Source organism: Podarcis vaucheri (assembly GCF_965113315.1).
Source record: "Podarcis vaucheri genome assembly, chromosome: 15".
NCBI lineage: Eukaryota > Metazoa > Chordata > Lepidosauria > Squamata > Lacertidae > Podarcis > Podarcis vaucheri.
The window spans coordinates 32,354,489-32,370,844 of NC_138753.1; the positions used below are offsets into that span (position 1 = coordinate 32,354,489).

The 16,356-nt window shown below is 44.2% G+C and overlaps 1 protein-coding gene across 1 annotated transcript; it reads right to left on the bottom strand.

The window, feature by feature from the left end:
• Positions 1-1,374: 1,374 nt before the first annotated feature.
• FOXRED1 (FAD dependent oxidoreductase domain containing 1) lies at positions 1,375-15,886 on the bottom strand. The gene is made up of 11 exons (XM_082200499.1): positions 15,671-15,886; positions 13,009-13,229; positions 12,150-12,260; positions 10,832-10,950; positions 10,381-10,475; positions 9,152-9,253; positions 8,350-8,426; positions 7,134-7,294; positions 5,590-5,719; positions 4,458-4,562; positions 1,375-2,334 (listed from the first exon to the last, which is right to left on the bottom strand). Exons 1-11 carry the CDS (start codon positions 15,798-15,800, stop codon positions 2,080-2,082), a joined length of 1,506 nt encoding a protein of 501 aa, XP_082056625.1. The 5' UTR covers positions 15,801-15,886; the 3' UTR covers positions 1,375-2,079.
• Positions 15,887-16,356: the final 470 nt, after the last annotated feature.

The following is a 16,356-nucleotide window of genomic DNA, read 5'->3' on the forward strand; positions in this document are numbered from 1 at the left end:
AGAGAGGCTGCTTCCCATAGTACACCCCCATATGTCTTTTGCCTCACTGTCAGTACTTGCCAGAAAAATGAATCGAAATGAAAAAGCAGGAGTGGAAGGAATGCATTCAACAGAAATTGGTTCTCCCTTTTAAACTGCCTTCCACTCTTTGAAATAACTTTACAGACCTCCTTTCCTTTTCTACCTCCAACTGTAAAAAAAGAAAGCTCTTCTTTTAACCCCCAATAATGCTGCTGCAGTTGTTTTTTTTAATGGTATATAGAAACAGTAAAAAGTCAGCCTGATTTCTGGGATAAGGGTGAAAATAGTTCATTTCTTCCACTTCGAAACATAGTTCCGATGACCTCAGTTCTAAGGTTATCCAAAATAACCAGCTGTCAGTTCAACAAGCGATTGTCTCTTCCACGAATCAAGAAACAGCATCAGAAAGTTAGATGTAGCAAAAAGCCAGGGAGATCCATGGCAAGTACAATAGCAGAAGAGCAAGACCAAACTGGACGTCTCCTTTTTGAGTAGCACAGCTCCCGAGACATTTTCTAACTTACAAAGATTCAGTGCTTAATTACAATGAGGTTGGAAGTGTTGGAAATTTTCTTTCTGAATCAAGGACCCAATGAACCTAAATTCAACTTCTTTGTACCACATTACATAAATCCAGGACTGTTCCTGACTTGTGTTAATCAGCAGCCTGGTGGAAAGGTAGGGCACCTTCCCCATGCAAGGGAATAAAAACATCAATTATTATACAAAGCTTAATTGCTCAAGCCATGACCATTAGGAGTTATTATTTTATTCATTCACTTACTGCATTTATATCCCACTTTTCCCTCCAAAGAATTCAGGTTGGTGTGCATGGTTCTCCCCTTCCTCACTTAATCCCCACAACCACCATGTGAGGTAGTTTAAACTGAAAGGCTGTAAAAAAAAAAAGTGCTGTTGCATCTTCTCCATGTCCCCATACATACAGTGGTGCCCCGCAAAACGAATGCCTCGCAAGACGGAAAACCCACTAGACGAAAGGGTTTTCCGTTTTTGAGCTGCTTCGCAAGACGATTTTCCCTATGGGCTTGCTTTGCAAGACGAAAACGTCTTGCGAGTGTTCCGATTTTTTCCTGCTCCCCCCCTTTTTCTAAGCCGCTAATAGCCTTTTAGCCACTAATCCGCTAAGCCTTTAATAGCCGCTAAGCCTTTAATAGCCGCTAAACCGCTAATAGCGCTAATCCGCTAATAGGGTTGCTTCGCAAGACGAAAAAACCGCTAGACGAAGAGACTCGCGGAACGGATTAATTTCGTCTTGCGAGGCACCACTGTAATGACAATCTCTTGCTCAGTGGGCTATTAGAAACCCCAAATTGGGGTGTTTTTTTTAAAACAAAATTGATCACAAGCCTTTTAATGGCAGGCAGAACATAAAAGCACAAACTCCACATTCAGAGGTGGTTTACCTCTACATACCAGATGCCAGCAAAAAAGCAGAGTTGGGGATGCAGAAGGCTAGTCCTTCAACACACTGCTTTTAGGCTTCCTAGAGCCACCTGAATAGCTGCACAAACAGCAGCAGACTTGAGGGACCCCATTCAGAAGGACTCATGCTCTTAACCTGTAATTGGCACGATGGAGACACCCACTTGGCTCTTGCGACCAACGTGGTATGAAAAGTTGGATCACCCTGATTTAGAGTGTCTTGATCTATAGCTGTATTGGACTTCCTGTTTTGGGAAGTTTTAATGTTTGACGTTCTATTCTGTTTTTAGTCCTCTGTTGGGAGCCGCCCAGAGTGGCTGGGGAAACCCAGCCAGATGGGTGGGGTATAAATAATAAAATTATTATTATTATTACTTGAATTTTCAATTGTTACATGGGTGAAAATGGAGAAGCAGCAATCCTACACAAGGAGTTTATCCTGTCTGAGGCCCACTCAAATGATGTGGAGCTGTGCAGTGCAACACTTGTAGGAAAAGTATGGGAATCTGAACAGTCTTCACGAAGTGCTGCATGGGCATGTCGTCATTAATCTGGGAAAGTAGGGAAGAACAGAAAGCTGGACTTGCCATCAAGATACCCAGCTCTCTAAAGCACTTAAATGATATTCCTTTCTACAGCTTTGTTCCCTTTGAAGAACCTGTTGAAGGAGAATATGCTTAGGTCAATGACCTTGAATTTCCCATCAATTATGAGCTCAGCTAGGGCTTGGCCCACAGCTGGTGACTGCTGAAGTCCGTGTCCACTGAAGCCTGTGGCAAAATAGAGGTTTTCCACCAGTGGGTGCACACCAATCACAGGACTCTGGTCAAAGATGTTGTAGTCATAGTAACCAGCCCAAGAACTCTTCACCTGTCATGAGATAAAGATAAAGCTCTTTCAGTCACAAGATACAGTCCCTAAACTGTCAACGGCAGGACTAACAGAGGATCTCAGGGACAGACCTACAGAAACAGACAAGGCTGCACTCTTAAACCCACCAGTAAGTATACCCACTAAGTATACTACTTAGATATTGAATCCTAGCCAGTTATTCCTAGCTGAACAAGAGGGATAAAAGGCTATGTCTAGAACTCAAGAGGGAAAAGCAAGATAGAGATGAAAGGTCTAAGATGTTTGTGATTTGGTGCTAACCTGCAAGAATTGCCGAGTTTGACATCCTAAGAATGTGACTTTTACTTTAAATATGTAATGGATGGGTGGCCTACAATCATCCTGGGTAATCCAGAAGGTTAAAAACCAAATTATTTTATTATTAGAGTGGTTTGCAAGATGTGCAAAACATGAAAAAAGCAGCTGTGAGCCTTGAGTTCCTCAGTTCCCCACCTCCTCTCTTGCAGCTGGGAGGAGAGAGAAAGAACACATGAGCCCAGGAGTGGGGAAACTGCGACTCTCCAGAAATTACTGGACTCTAGTTCACATCAAACAGCATTATGGCCAACAGTCAGGGATGATGTGAGTTGAAATTTAGCAACATCTGGAGGACTAAATGTTTCCCATCCCTGTGGTTTAGTTTAATATGTGAAGTGAAATACAGTGGTGCCTCGCAAGACGAAATTAATTCGTTCCGCAAGTCTCTTCGTCTTGCGGTTTTTTCGTCTTGCGATGCACGGTTTTCCATAGGAATGCATTGAAAATCAATTAATGCGTTCCTAGGGAAACCGCCTTCAGACCAGGCCCGGGGACAGTCTGTCCCCGGACCTCTTCTGAAGGCTGGGGGGGGGGAACAAGGGCTTTTCGCTTTTCTTCCCACCCCCAGCATTTTAAAAAACCCCGGGACAGCGGAGGACTTCTCCGCTGTCCGGGCGATCTTAAAATGCTGGCGGGCGGCATTTTAAAATGGCCCGGGACAGTGGAGGACTTCTCCGCAGTCCGGGGTGATTTAAAAGCCCCTGGGAAGGCAGGCAGGGGGGACAAAGACTTTTGCCCCCCCCCCCGCCAGCCTTCAGAAGGTGTCCCCTGCCCCCCGCCCGGCTTCGGAGCACCGGGAGAAGCGATCTCCCCGCAGCGCCTTGCTTCAAAAGAGGTCCGGGGGCAGCGCGAAGAGCTTCCCGCTGCCCCCGGACCTGGGGCTGCGGGGAGAAGATCGCTTCTCCCCGCCGCCCCTTGCTTCAAAAGAGAAGACCCGCTGTCCCCGGGGCAAGCTTCGTTTTGCGAAGCAAGCCCATAGGGAAATTCGTCTTGCGAGGCAACTCGAAAACGAAAAAAACCTTTCGTTTTGCGAGTTTTTTGTCTCGCGAGGCGTTCGTCTTGCGGGGTACCACTGTAGTGTCAATGGCTGCGAAACACCTAGAAGACAAGTCTTGGTAGCCAGATTGCAAACTCACTGTGGCTAATGTACAACTATCAACTCACCCTACAGGAACAAGAAGGAATAAGTTGAAACAGTTGTATTGCTTGCAGAGAATGATTATACCAGCAGAGGACCACTAGTCCATTCTGACCTCATCACAAAATTCACCAAAGCAAACATACCCAGTCCAAATTCAAAACTTAAACAGTCGTACTTTGGATGCCAAACGTCTTGTGAGTCAAACGTTTTGGCTCCCAAATGTCGCAAACCCGTAAGTGAGTGTTCCGGTTTGTGAATGTTCTTTGGAACCTGAATGTCCAATGCAACTTCTGATTGGCTGCAGGAGCTTCCTGCAGCCAATCAGAAGCAGCACCTTGGTTTCCGAACGTTTTGGAAGTCGAACGGACTTCCGGAACGGATTCCGTTCAACTTCCAAGGTACCACTGGACTGTCAAAATCAAAGACAACGAGGGGCCTGAAGACAAATGAGGTAGATGAAATGCTGATCATAGTTAGCTCAAAACAGAAATAAATAGAAGGGCAACACAGATATGAGGACGTGAAACCTGCAAGGTGCTCCTGACTGATTAACCATAAGTGGGCAATATATCTGCACCAGGCCCCAAAATAAAGTTTAAGGAGTTAACTCCTTAACCACCTCCTTGAGAAAGTCAATCATTACCTTCAAGGATTGAAAGTTTGGCACCCGGTGAGCCAGCTTGGGCCAGACTTTATCCTGGAAGAACTCATGATCTACTTCCAGGTCCTGGATATCTGGCTCTTCCTCCTAAGAAGAAAGCACAAGAAGCTGAATTCTGGGCACCAGAAAATTACAATCATGGCAGCTGAAAACCTTGTTTGTATTTTGAACCTCCCTTAGAAAAGTGCAGCCACAGGGCAGATAGAGAGCAACTCAAAGGCAATAGCCAAGTCCCAAACTACAGCATGCTCAGGTAGGCTTTGGGTAGACTTCAGCTGTCAGTATGGAGCAGCGAATAGCATTGGGCTTTGACCAATACAGATCTGGATTCAAATCCCTGTTGAACCACGATGCTTACTCAGTTGTCTTACCCATCGTTCTGCCTAGTCACTGAGATCCAGCGCCGAGGGCCTTCTGGCGGTTCCCTCACTGCGAGAAGTGAAGTTACAGGGAACCAGGCAGAGGGCCTTCTCGGTAGTGGCACCTGCCCTGTGGAACACCCTCTCATCAGATGTCAAAGCAATAAACAACTATGGGACTTCTAGAAGACATCTGCAGGCAACCCTATTTAGGGAAGCTTTTAATATTTGATGAATCATTGTATTTTAATACTCTGCTGGAAGCAGCCCAGAGCAGCTGGGGAAACCCAGCCAGATGGGCAGGGTATAAATGAATGAATGAATGAATGAATAAATAAATATATTATTATTATTATTATTATTATTATTATTAATACTCCACTAATTCAAAGCCTAGCCTTCATCAGAATGGTGGGGGAGAGAAGTGACCACATGTGTCAAGTCATCCAGAGCTCTTTAGAGAAAAAGAGTGATAAAGACTTCATCAAATTTTAGATGCTCATCAAATGATAAAATAATACGGTCGGTATCCCAACGGTCCCGTTCCACTACTGCAAGAGGCTTGTGTGCTAGCACAACGGAACTTTCCCTTAAGAAATCATTTCCCCTTGCAGGGTTCTTACAGGAACATTTCCTTACATGCGAGTTAACATGTGCAACATCAAAAACACCCAGAGCTCTTCCTCTCTGGTGGGCTGGCATCCCTGCTGTGGCTTCCTAAGAGTCAGCTCCCAATAAAATCGTGGTAAACTCACTTCCGTAGGGCTTAAGCCTCCAAGGTAGTTGCCACCTATGCCTTCCCTCCGGAAGTAAGCTCCTGTGGTGTCGATTAGCAGAGGACACTCCAAGCCAGGTCCATCAGGGCAGTGCCAGACATAGACATACCTAGCAGCACAAGGACAAAGAGAAAATAGCTCCAGCATTTAATCAAGACCAAAATACTAGATCTCCATGCAACCTAAGAGGGATAAAGAGTAGCCACAGGGCATGACACATGAGCTTAGACCTTGAAATTACAACAGGCAAGGTAAGAGCTATCTTTCATTTCATTTCTTCTTATTATTTATTAAATTTCTATACCACCCTCCATCCAAGGATCACAGGATGGTTTACAATATGAAAACACAAAAATGCATACCATAACAAACAAACAAAACCCCAAGTTTAAAAGCCCGTAGATTGTTTAATTAGCCAATGGCCTGGGAGAAGAGGAATATTTTTTGCCTGGCGTCTCTCCTTGGGGAGAGCATTCCACAAATAGAAAGGAATATCAGCAAAGACCTGTTCTTCATATTATAACCCTCTGGACCTCTTGTGGAAGAGGCACACAAAGAGCCTCAACATGATGATTGCTAAAGCTGCCTTAGAAACAAAGCCATTGATCTTTCTGGCCTGGCACAGTTTAGTTCAATTAGGAGCAAATCTCAGGCAAAGGTCTCTTTTCCAGCTCTGCAAGCAAAGATCCTTTCAACTGGAAAAGCCTGGGACTGAACCAGGAATATCTGGTATACAAGGCATGTGCTCTTATCTCTCTCTCTCTCTCTCTCTCACACACACACACACACAGAGAGAGAGAGATTTAAGGGTGAAATATGAAATAAGGCAGATGTGCTAGGAAAAAGTTACCAATTCCAGTAATCTATGTTTTACTAGCAAAGTTTAAAGAAGAAGGAGCAGTAGCTGTCTAACCATTTGGATCGGGGCAGGGAAGCTGTGGCCCCACCAGATGTTGCTGGACTACAACTGATCTGCAGAGCCACAGATTTAGAAAAATAAGAAGTGTAAGTCTATCACGTGTGGCAACAGAGGAACAGTACAAAAACTCTGGCACTAACTTCAAAGTGAATCATGCTGGCAGCCCTCACAAATCTGAGAATCACAATATATAAAAAGGTAAAGGGACCCCTGACCATTGGGTCCAGTCGTGACCGACTCTGGGGTTGCGGTGCTCATCTCGCTTTATTGGCCAAGGAAGCTGGCGTACCTGACTAAGCCGCTTCTGACGAAACCAGAGCAGTGCACAGAAACACTGTTTACCTTCCCCGCCAGAGCGGTACCTATTTATCTACTTACACTTTGAGGTGCTTTCCAACTGCTAGGTTGGCAGGAGCAGGGACCGAGCAATGGGAGCTCACCCCGTCGCAGGGATTCAAACCGCCAACCTTCTGATCAGCAAATCCTAGGCTCTGTGGTTTAACCCACAGTGCCACCCGCGTCCCTATCACAATATATGGTTACCATTTAATAGGTATTTAAGATATGAACTCCAAAGCAGCATAAATACTAGGTTTAGCCATACCTTTTCTTGGGTTCCACAGGAAGCCTGATGCCCAGCATTGAGTGTGGCGGCCCAGTTCCAATGCCAGCCATCTCTGCCACACTGCTTGACCAAGCTCCTGCTGCATTCACCACAAAGCCACATTCTATTTTGGTGGATTCTATACTGTCGGGCATCTGGACCTAGAGGATAACACAGTAGGGAGGACCTGGTAACTGTTTCATTAGGCAAGCAAATACCCTATCTGACACTGGTTTTCCAGATGATAATGGGGAACACACAAGCAAAAAGGAAAAAAAGCCGGGGAGATGTCACAGGATCTGTGACCAAGCATTTGCTGTAAGGTGGAAGTGATGGAGGGCTTTCTGATTTACTTCTTGTTCCATTACGAAAAAAGTTGGGATTTCCTGTCTAGTTGCTATTGTGCATTCCACCTCCTTTTCATGTCACACACAAGCCTGGCAAAGTACACCCCAAGGGACATGCCAGAAACCCCAGAGAACAATGGCAGAAATTGTTGGCATCCATGTATACCTTCAGTACATTTGCATGGCGGTCTTAAACTGAGCTAACACTGGAGCCACTTCACTTAGGGAGAGAAGAGCAGTTGCCAAGCTTTTTTTGGGGGGGGGGGGAAATGCAGATTATTGAACAAATACCTATATCTTGGATTGGCTTTTCCTTTAGGCTAGTGGAGCAGGGCTGGGGAAGCTGTGGGCCTTCAGATTTTGCTGGACTAGAATTCCCATCACCTGCAACCACCAGCAACCAAGATCTGGCAAGCCACGGGTTCCTTAGCCCTGTAACAGAGCCAGGGAAGCAGGTAGTGCTGCAGCATGGGATACACAAAGAAGCCTGAAATGATATCAAAGCCCCCTTTCCAGCCCTTCTCCTGCCCAGTATAATACTGGCCATTGAACAATTGTTAATATGTAATATTGTCATCTAAGAAGTCAGTGGCCACAAGCCTGCCTACTTTATCTGTTCTGTCAAAAGTTCAAGGGCAGATCATACTGTACTACAGTTCTTTTTAGTTTTGTAAGCTCTCGTTAGCTCTGCAAAACTACAGAAGAACCTCATAGAGACAATGAACGTATTTTTGTAACCCAATAAAACCTTTAATAAAAATTATACTTTTTTAAAAAAATGAGGGCCTTCTGTGAGCTTCTCCTTGGAACCTTCTACTCAGCACATCTTGCCCCTACTTTTAATTGAAGTAGTTCAAATAATGACTTACATTAACACCCTTGATACGGGAGAAATTAATACGATCCCCATCATGTGTCCTCAGTTCTTCTGTATACAAGTCGAAAGCTGCAGAGGATGAAAAAGAACATACAGAAGCAACTTTGCTTTGGCTCAACTTTGAAATCTAAGACATGGAAAAATGAGGGCTTCCAATCCCTTGGACAAAATATTTGAAGCATTTTTTGTAGCCCCCTTTCATTAGATCAGATTTCAGGATAGTATACGGCAACTGTGTGTAAACATTGGTCCTCCAGATAATAATAATAAATTTTATTTATATCCCGCCCTCTCCAGCCGAAGCCGGGCTCAGAGTGGCTAACAACAGTAAAATAATACAACAAGATGTTACTAGACTGCAGATCCCATCAACTGCAGCAAGCATGGTCAATGGCTAGGGATAATGGGAGTTGTAGTTCAGCAATATTTGAAGAGCCAAAGACTCCCCACACCAGGTATACAACATAAAACAAATATACAAAACAGTAAAACTTTAATTTTAAAATAGACTTGCTCAGTTTAAATCATTAACATTTACAGAACTATCTAGGTAAATAATAATGTTTCTGCCTGGTGCTTAAACAATACAATTGGAGGGCATTCCACTGCTCCTGCAGCCAAACTGGAAGCTGCGCCTTGGTTTTTTAATGGTTTCGGATTCTGTTCGAGAACCAAGGTAAGACTGTACTGAATAGGGTTTCTGCCCCCTGGTGCCAGGAGGCTGAGCTGCCCAACACAATTCAGTGGTAATGATGGTGTGTGCTTGCAATACCAAGTGGGGGTGACAGACTCACATTTCACTTCACCGCAGCTCTGGTAGACGCCCAATGATATTGCTTTGTTCCGGAAAGCATTGAGAAGAGTCCAGGGATCAAACCACCCCTCATTTTCCAAGCCTTAAGAAGACAAAACAGAGAACGCAAGAAAGGCAATCTAGTTTAGAATTACAATGCCATGACAATTATTCTGCAGTCATACTTACTCTGAACATTTTCTGAAGAGCACCCTTTATTGGCTAAGAACAACTGATCTTTCCCAACAGGCAAACTCCATAAAAAAGCCCAGAACAAAACAGAATCCCCATCCCCTGCAAGATTTCTTATACAGTTAAACCTCGGTTTTTGAACATAATCCGTTCCAGAAGATAATTTGACTTCGGAAACGTTCAACAGCTGAGGTGCAGCTTCCAATTGGTTGCAAAAGCCCATCGGACATTTGAGTTCTGAGGAACGTTTGAAAACCAGAGCATTTACTTCCGGGTTTTCAGTGTTTGAAAACAGAGCTGTTTGAGAACCAAGGTTTGACTGTAACAAGTAACCTCCATTGTACTTTGCCAAACAGTTAGCAGTGTTAGGAGAGGCAATTTGGTCCAGGTTTGCTCTTATCTGCAGCTCTGTCTGTTGGCCACTAAAAGAAATGTGATAGAACCCAGAAAATATGACCAGATATTAGGAAACCAGGCAATAACATGAGAAGGGGATGGGGCCCTGGTACCAGCAGGAATAACAGTGAGACTCTCATTTAAGAAACACTTCAGAATACCAAGTAAGAAAATGTGTAGGCAGAAATCTATCAAAATTCTCAATAAGCAGAAAATCTGCTGTCAGCTTTCAGTGTTTTTACTGCCTTTGCAGCCATTGGATAGATGTGTGGATAAAAGCACATGAGCACATTTTATTGAAATGTATTTTTTTTCTTTTAAACTATTTAATAAATGAGATAATTGTGCTAATATTCATGGGTTGTGCCATTTTGCCCTGACATATGGCTCTCCAACATTTCTGACTATGGATCTGAGTGAGAATGCAGCTGATGGGGCAGGGGTTGAAGGCCCAGTACTGGACTAGCTACTCATAAGGAAGCTGTCAGCAGAAAATAGGAGAAATGGGGGCTTGCTCATTCTAGAGTCCCTGTAAGTTAAGCATACAAAAAAGAAGAACAGAGCATTTTTATTTTAAACTGTTTACTTGAGACAGCAGTGCTATTAATCTTTAGGAAAGATGGAGATTCAGCAGTCTAGTACCAATGGAAGCCAAAGCTACTCCATCTGTATTCAACCACGGATACTTCTTTTTCAGTTGTGCCGGTGATAGTAGTGAGATCTCTGCTCCTTCCCCCCTGAAAAAAGCAAGCAAACAAACAAACAAACCATTAAAGAAAGCTCATCAGAATGCACAAGATGGAGGAAAATCCATTTTGTCAATTTAAAAGATGCTCTAATAAAGGGAGGAAGGGGCAATTTATGTTATTATTTTTAAAGTCAAAAAGTCTACTTTCCAAAAAAAGTAATTTTGAAATAATCTGTGTGAGCAAATAGGTAAAATTACCAGAGGTGATCTCAATGCTGGGGGCAGAAAACCACTATGGCTTTAAAAGAACGTAACATTTTCAAAGACCTCATTCATACATACATGCCTATCACTGTTTCTTCTCTCTAAGCAACTTTTACCCAAAGGATCCTCAGAACCCCATACCTTTGAATTCCAACATTCTCCTCCAGCAGAGCAGCTCCATCCTCTGAAGCCAGGAAGAGATAGCCCGATGGGTTAAACTGAATATCTATGGGTGGCTGAGTGACAACACCAAGGTATTGCTGGAACAAAAAGATAATCTGTTTACAATTTCAATGATTGCTGTCTTCAGGATGGGATGGAGTGGGAAACTTACAGGAATACATATCACTGCTATAGCTCTTTTCTTGAGAGTTTAAAAAGCTTTATGATCACTGTAGTCCATGGGTAGGCAAACTAAGGCTCGGGGGCCGGATCCAGCCCAATCACCTTCTAAATCTGGCCCGTGGACGGTCCGGGAATCAGCATGTTTTTACATGAGTAGAATGTGTGCTGTTATTTAAAATGCATCTCTGGGTTATTTGTGGGACATAGGAATTCGTTCATTCCCCCCAAAAAAATATAGTCTGGCCCCCCACAAGGTCTGAGGGACAGTGGACCAGCCCCCTGCTGAAAAAGTTTGCTGACCCCTGCATGTAGTCCTTACACAACAGTGCATTATTTTTATCCGCATATTCTAGATGAGAAGCTATGGGGGAGGGGGATAATGGCTTATCTAGGACTACTTGATCATGGCAAAGAAAATATCTGAACTGGTTTATGCTTCATTCTTAAAAGTGCAATTCCAAGCACGTTTACTAAAAGTGGGACATTCTCTAATAAGTGTGCTTAGGACTTCAGACTTGACCATTATGATATGCCAACTCTTAGCATCTCTCAAGCACACATGATGTAACAATGGCCGGAGGATTTAGGAGAAAAATAATAGACAAAAGAAACAATCCATGCATGTATACGGGGCGATAAATTAAACCGAAGAAGCTTCAAGAATGACACATGTCCAAAATTCCCAACAGCATATAAGCAGAAATGTACAACTTTAACTTCTGATCTAGAAAGTGTATAGTATATGGTTACCCAATAGCACTCTTAATGGAATTGAGACAAAATCAGGAAGAAACACCAGTGTTTTCTGTTTGAATAACTTGCTACTGGGATGCCAATTGATAGATTCAGATCTGTATGTGGATGCTAGGGTGACTGAGTTATTAGGACAAGGGCAGTGGAGCAAACTGCACCATGGTTATTCAGTGCATTCAAACACTCCACCACTGTACTGTATATATCGAAGTAGTTGCACATCCCCATATCTTGTCTCCTTCAAGATGGACCGATGGCCCATTTGCCTTTTCTAGAGGATGCAAGGCAGACCGCTGACAGAAGCAAGTGTGAGAATCCTCCACACCAACACTCCCACAAACACCCAGACATCATGACATACGTTGATGGTGCGCAGGAAGTGTGCCGAAAACTGGCTCATCTTGATATTTTCTGGAATCGAATACTGCTGCCGTATTCCCCCTACAGAGAGTACTGTAGATGCTTTGGAATACTGCAAAGAAGCAAAACAGAAAATCATGCTGTCACTTAGCTCCATAGTCAAATCCCCTCTCCGAGGAACATTTCAGTAATATAAAGAGCAGCAAGAAAATAAAAGGCAATTGTGGAAGAGATTCCCTGGCAGGACAAAATGGTGAATGCCCATTATTGCTGTTGCAGTATTATCAATCAGCAATTCAAAAGGTCACCTACTATTTCTACATTTAACATAATGAACGGCCACCCCGATTACTTATTTATCCTGCCCTGGCTCCAAGAAGTACAGGGCAGAATGCAGAGTTCTCTCTCCCTGCCCTTCTGTTTAATATTTACAACTAAAGCTGTGAGGCAGGTGAAGCTGAGAATGTGTGGTTGGCTTTCAGTCACCTAGATAGCTTGATGGCTGAGCAGAGATTTGAAGCAGGTCTCCATGGGCCAAATCTGACACTAAGTACTACAGCACACCTTCAGAAATGCACTTTAATGCAGTTCATCTTTCTAGAAGGGACCTGAATACCGTCAATGACCATTTTGTGTGGGTGTTCTGTCCCTGGCCCCTGCATTGGTGGAGGGGATATAAGCGCCCTCTTGCCCCCTTCCACACCAGTTCCTCCCTATTCATGACATTGTCCTGTCACTTCTGGGTTTGCTGCCATGCGTGTCTTTTGGATGCACATTAATGGCAAGCCCAACACTTAACAAACTTGATGTTTGAAACCGTTCCCCAATACCCCCATTATTGATCTCAGATGGTAAATGACCTTCATGTCTTTCTCCACCACCACTACTCGATACGCATTTCTCTGTGGTTCTTTCATCTTCAGCCAGAAGGCAATAGACCAGCCTATTACTCCACCCCCAACAATGACCACATCAGCGTGGTCAGGAGGTAAACCTTCTGTAACATGCCCGGGGTGCCAGTTACTGCCGGGAAGGAAGTCTTTCATTTTCTTGTAGGCATCGATGACTCCCTTCTCCAAATCTGAAAGAAGCCGGAAATAATACCATGCTGTTGGTGCTTAGCAGACTCAGTTGAGAAATAAAGCCACAACCTTATTGCTACCAAACGTGTCCAATATATCAAGTTTGGAGAAAGCAGAATCCAGAATTTCATTAATCTCAGCCCTTATGGTAGAAAGGTATGTTTGAAAGGCTTGGCAATTCTCAAATACAGACAGATGTCACGTTCATGCTGTGTATTTAAAGCACTCTTGCACTATTTTAACAATAATAGCTTCGTCCAAAGAATTCTCAGCACTGTAGTTTGCGAAGGGTGCTTCAACTCAGTGAGGAATCTCCTAACCACTCTCACTCAATGAACTGCAGTTTTCAGGATTCTTTGCGGGAAGCAATGATTGTTAAACAACAACAATTTATTATTTATACTGCACCTATCTGGCTGGGTGTACCCAGTCAGTCTAGGCAGCTTCCAACAAAAGATTAAAAATACATCAAAACAGCAGTCATAAAAACTTTCCTAAACAGGGCTGCCTTCGGATGTCTTCTAAAAGTCTGATAGTTGTTTACTTCTTTGACATCTGATGGTAGGGCGGGCGCCACTACTGAGAAGGCTCTCTGCCTGGTTGCCTGTAACTTGGCTTCTCGCAGCAAGGGAACTGCCAGAAGGCCCTTGGCGCTGGATCTCAGTGTCAGGGCAGAACAATGAGGGTGGAGATGCTCCTTCAGGTATACTAGGCTGAGGCTGTTTAGGGTTTTAAAGATCAGCACCAACACTTTGAATTGTGCTCGGAAACGTAAAGTGGCATGCTACTGCTTTAACTGTATGGTGTGGTTGTGAGCAGAATGGTTGAATATGTTTCCCGGTGGCTTCAAAGCTCCATATAACTTATTCCCTCCCCCCTCCCCCAAGATATGTAGATTTATGAAGAAAGAAAGAACATCCATGTTCTCCACAAAAATTTATGCAAGTTGTAGAAAGCAGCTTTTCCTGTTAAAAATAAAAGCAAAGTTACAATGGCTGTTCTGTTTATAGAACAAAACATAGCTCTAATTAAAACCATACTGACTGAAACAACCAAACAGTTATCAGTCTTCGTAACAGCAAGCCTTTCAGGTGCCCTTTGCACTTTATGCACAAAAAGTTATAGTCCTGGCATTCCTAATTTCAGCAACGCAATCAGCAGTTCAACAGTTAGGTTCAAACTGCTGTTTGCGTTGCTGAAATTTTTACCTTGAGATGCCAGGCATGAACCAGGACTACAATTACTGGCGCATGACGTACAAAGGGCATCTTTATGAAGACTGATAACTGTTTGTTTGTTTCAGTCATTATGGTATTAATTAGAGCTATGTTTTGCTCTAAAAATGAAACAGTCACCATAACTTTGTTAAAATGACTTAATTGTAAAAGTATACTCTGCTAATGAGGCTATATTTTTTTTGAAGACTAGTAATTATTTTAAATGCCTGTTGTCTTTGTCCATGGAGTTTTCTTGGCAGGGATACTGGAGTGGCTTGCCGGTTCCTGCTCCAGAGAACCTTTTAATGAGGGTGAAAGAAGAGAGCGCAAAATATGGTCTGAAGCTCAACGTCAAAAAAACGAAGATCATGGCCACTGGGCCCATCACCTCCTGGCAAATAGAAGGGGAAGAAATGGAGGCAGTGAGATATTTTACTTTCTTGGGCTCCATGATCACTGCAGATGGTGACAGCAGTCACGAAATTAAAAGACGCCTGCTCCTTGGGAGAAAGGTGATGGCAAACCTAGACAGCATCTTAAAAAGCAGAGACATCACCTTGCCAACAAAGGTCCGTATAGTTAAAGCCATGGTTTTCCCAGTAGTGATGTATGGAAGTGAGAGCTGGACCATAAAGAAAATAATGTAATTTATTAAGGGGAGGGGTTGTTTGCAAAAAGGAATCAGGAACACCACTACTGACACATGCATGCATCATCTAAAAGTCTCCCACTTCGGAACTCTTCTGTTAAGATGCACACTGCACAGATTTTAGTCAGTTAAATAATTCAATTAATCGAAGTTGTTTATAATAAGCTGACAAATATTTCCAAGTGCTTGGAATGAAATCATTTTAAACTTTTTTTATATGTGAGCACAGGTATGTAGATTTTTGCCAGTCAATCAATTCAGTGAATTAATTAAAAGAGACACACGTGTAAGGGGGATTAAAAATTGTCCCATTTTTTTACAAACAATAAAAACCCCCACTTTAAATTCTATCAAATTAGCATTTACTTCATAAGAGCTCTTAGCCAATCAACCATTCCAATAAAGTGGGAAGGATTGGATGAAAATACCAATACCAACCCACTCGTCTTTTATTCGATTTTTACTTTTCCTCGAGAGGCTCCTCCTCTCCCCCCCCCCAGCCCTAGATTCGCCTCACGACAACCCTGCGAGGTAGGCCCGGCCTAGAGAAGAAGCCACCCCGCCTGCCGCGCACCTTTGACGGGGTCGTAAAGTCGGGGCTCCCCTGTACGAAACGGCCGGCGAGGCTCCGCCGGGCTCGCTGAAGGACTCGCCGCCGCCAGCAGAGGCCGCAGCCCGCCCAGCAGCCTCCGCCCGCGGATCATGCTGCCGGCTCCGCTCCCCTCAGGAGACTGAGACGAGCCCGCGCGGACACCGAGACGTCCTCTCTTTACCTCAGCGCCTCAGGTTTGAACGCGTCACGCCAAACGCCCGCCCCCCCGCCTACCCTGATAGGACCCGTGTGGTTCTGAGTCCGGGAAGCACCGCCCACTCCGCAGGGAAACTCCACCCCCTCTCCACTGACCAATACAAAGCCTCCTTCTTTGCCCCGCCTCGCTAAAACCCGCCGGGGTCGGACACCTTAAGCACCGCCCACTCTTCAGATAAGTCCCCGCCTACTTCCCCTCCGTCCTTGGCCAATCCGCCGCCGCGATGCAATCCCCGCCTCCTTCCTCCTGCACAACCAATCCCGTCTTTCCTCATGACGCGACATCCTTAGTTTTGACGTGGCCCTTCCAAACTCACCCACCGGAAGCTCTTAAAACTTAAGAGCTCTTCTTGTTCCCGCCCCTTCCGCCGTCAGTGTTGTGTCTTGCGCAAGCACGTCGTGCCTCACCATCGCATTCCCCTCTTGATTTTTAGACTATGCCTATCTCCGTC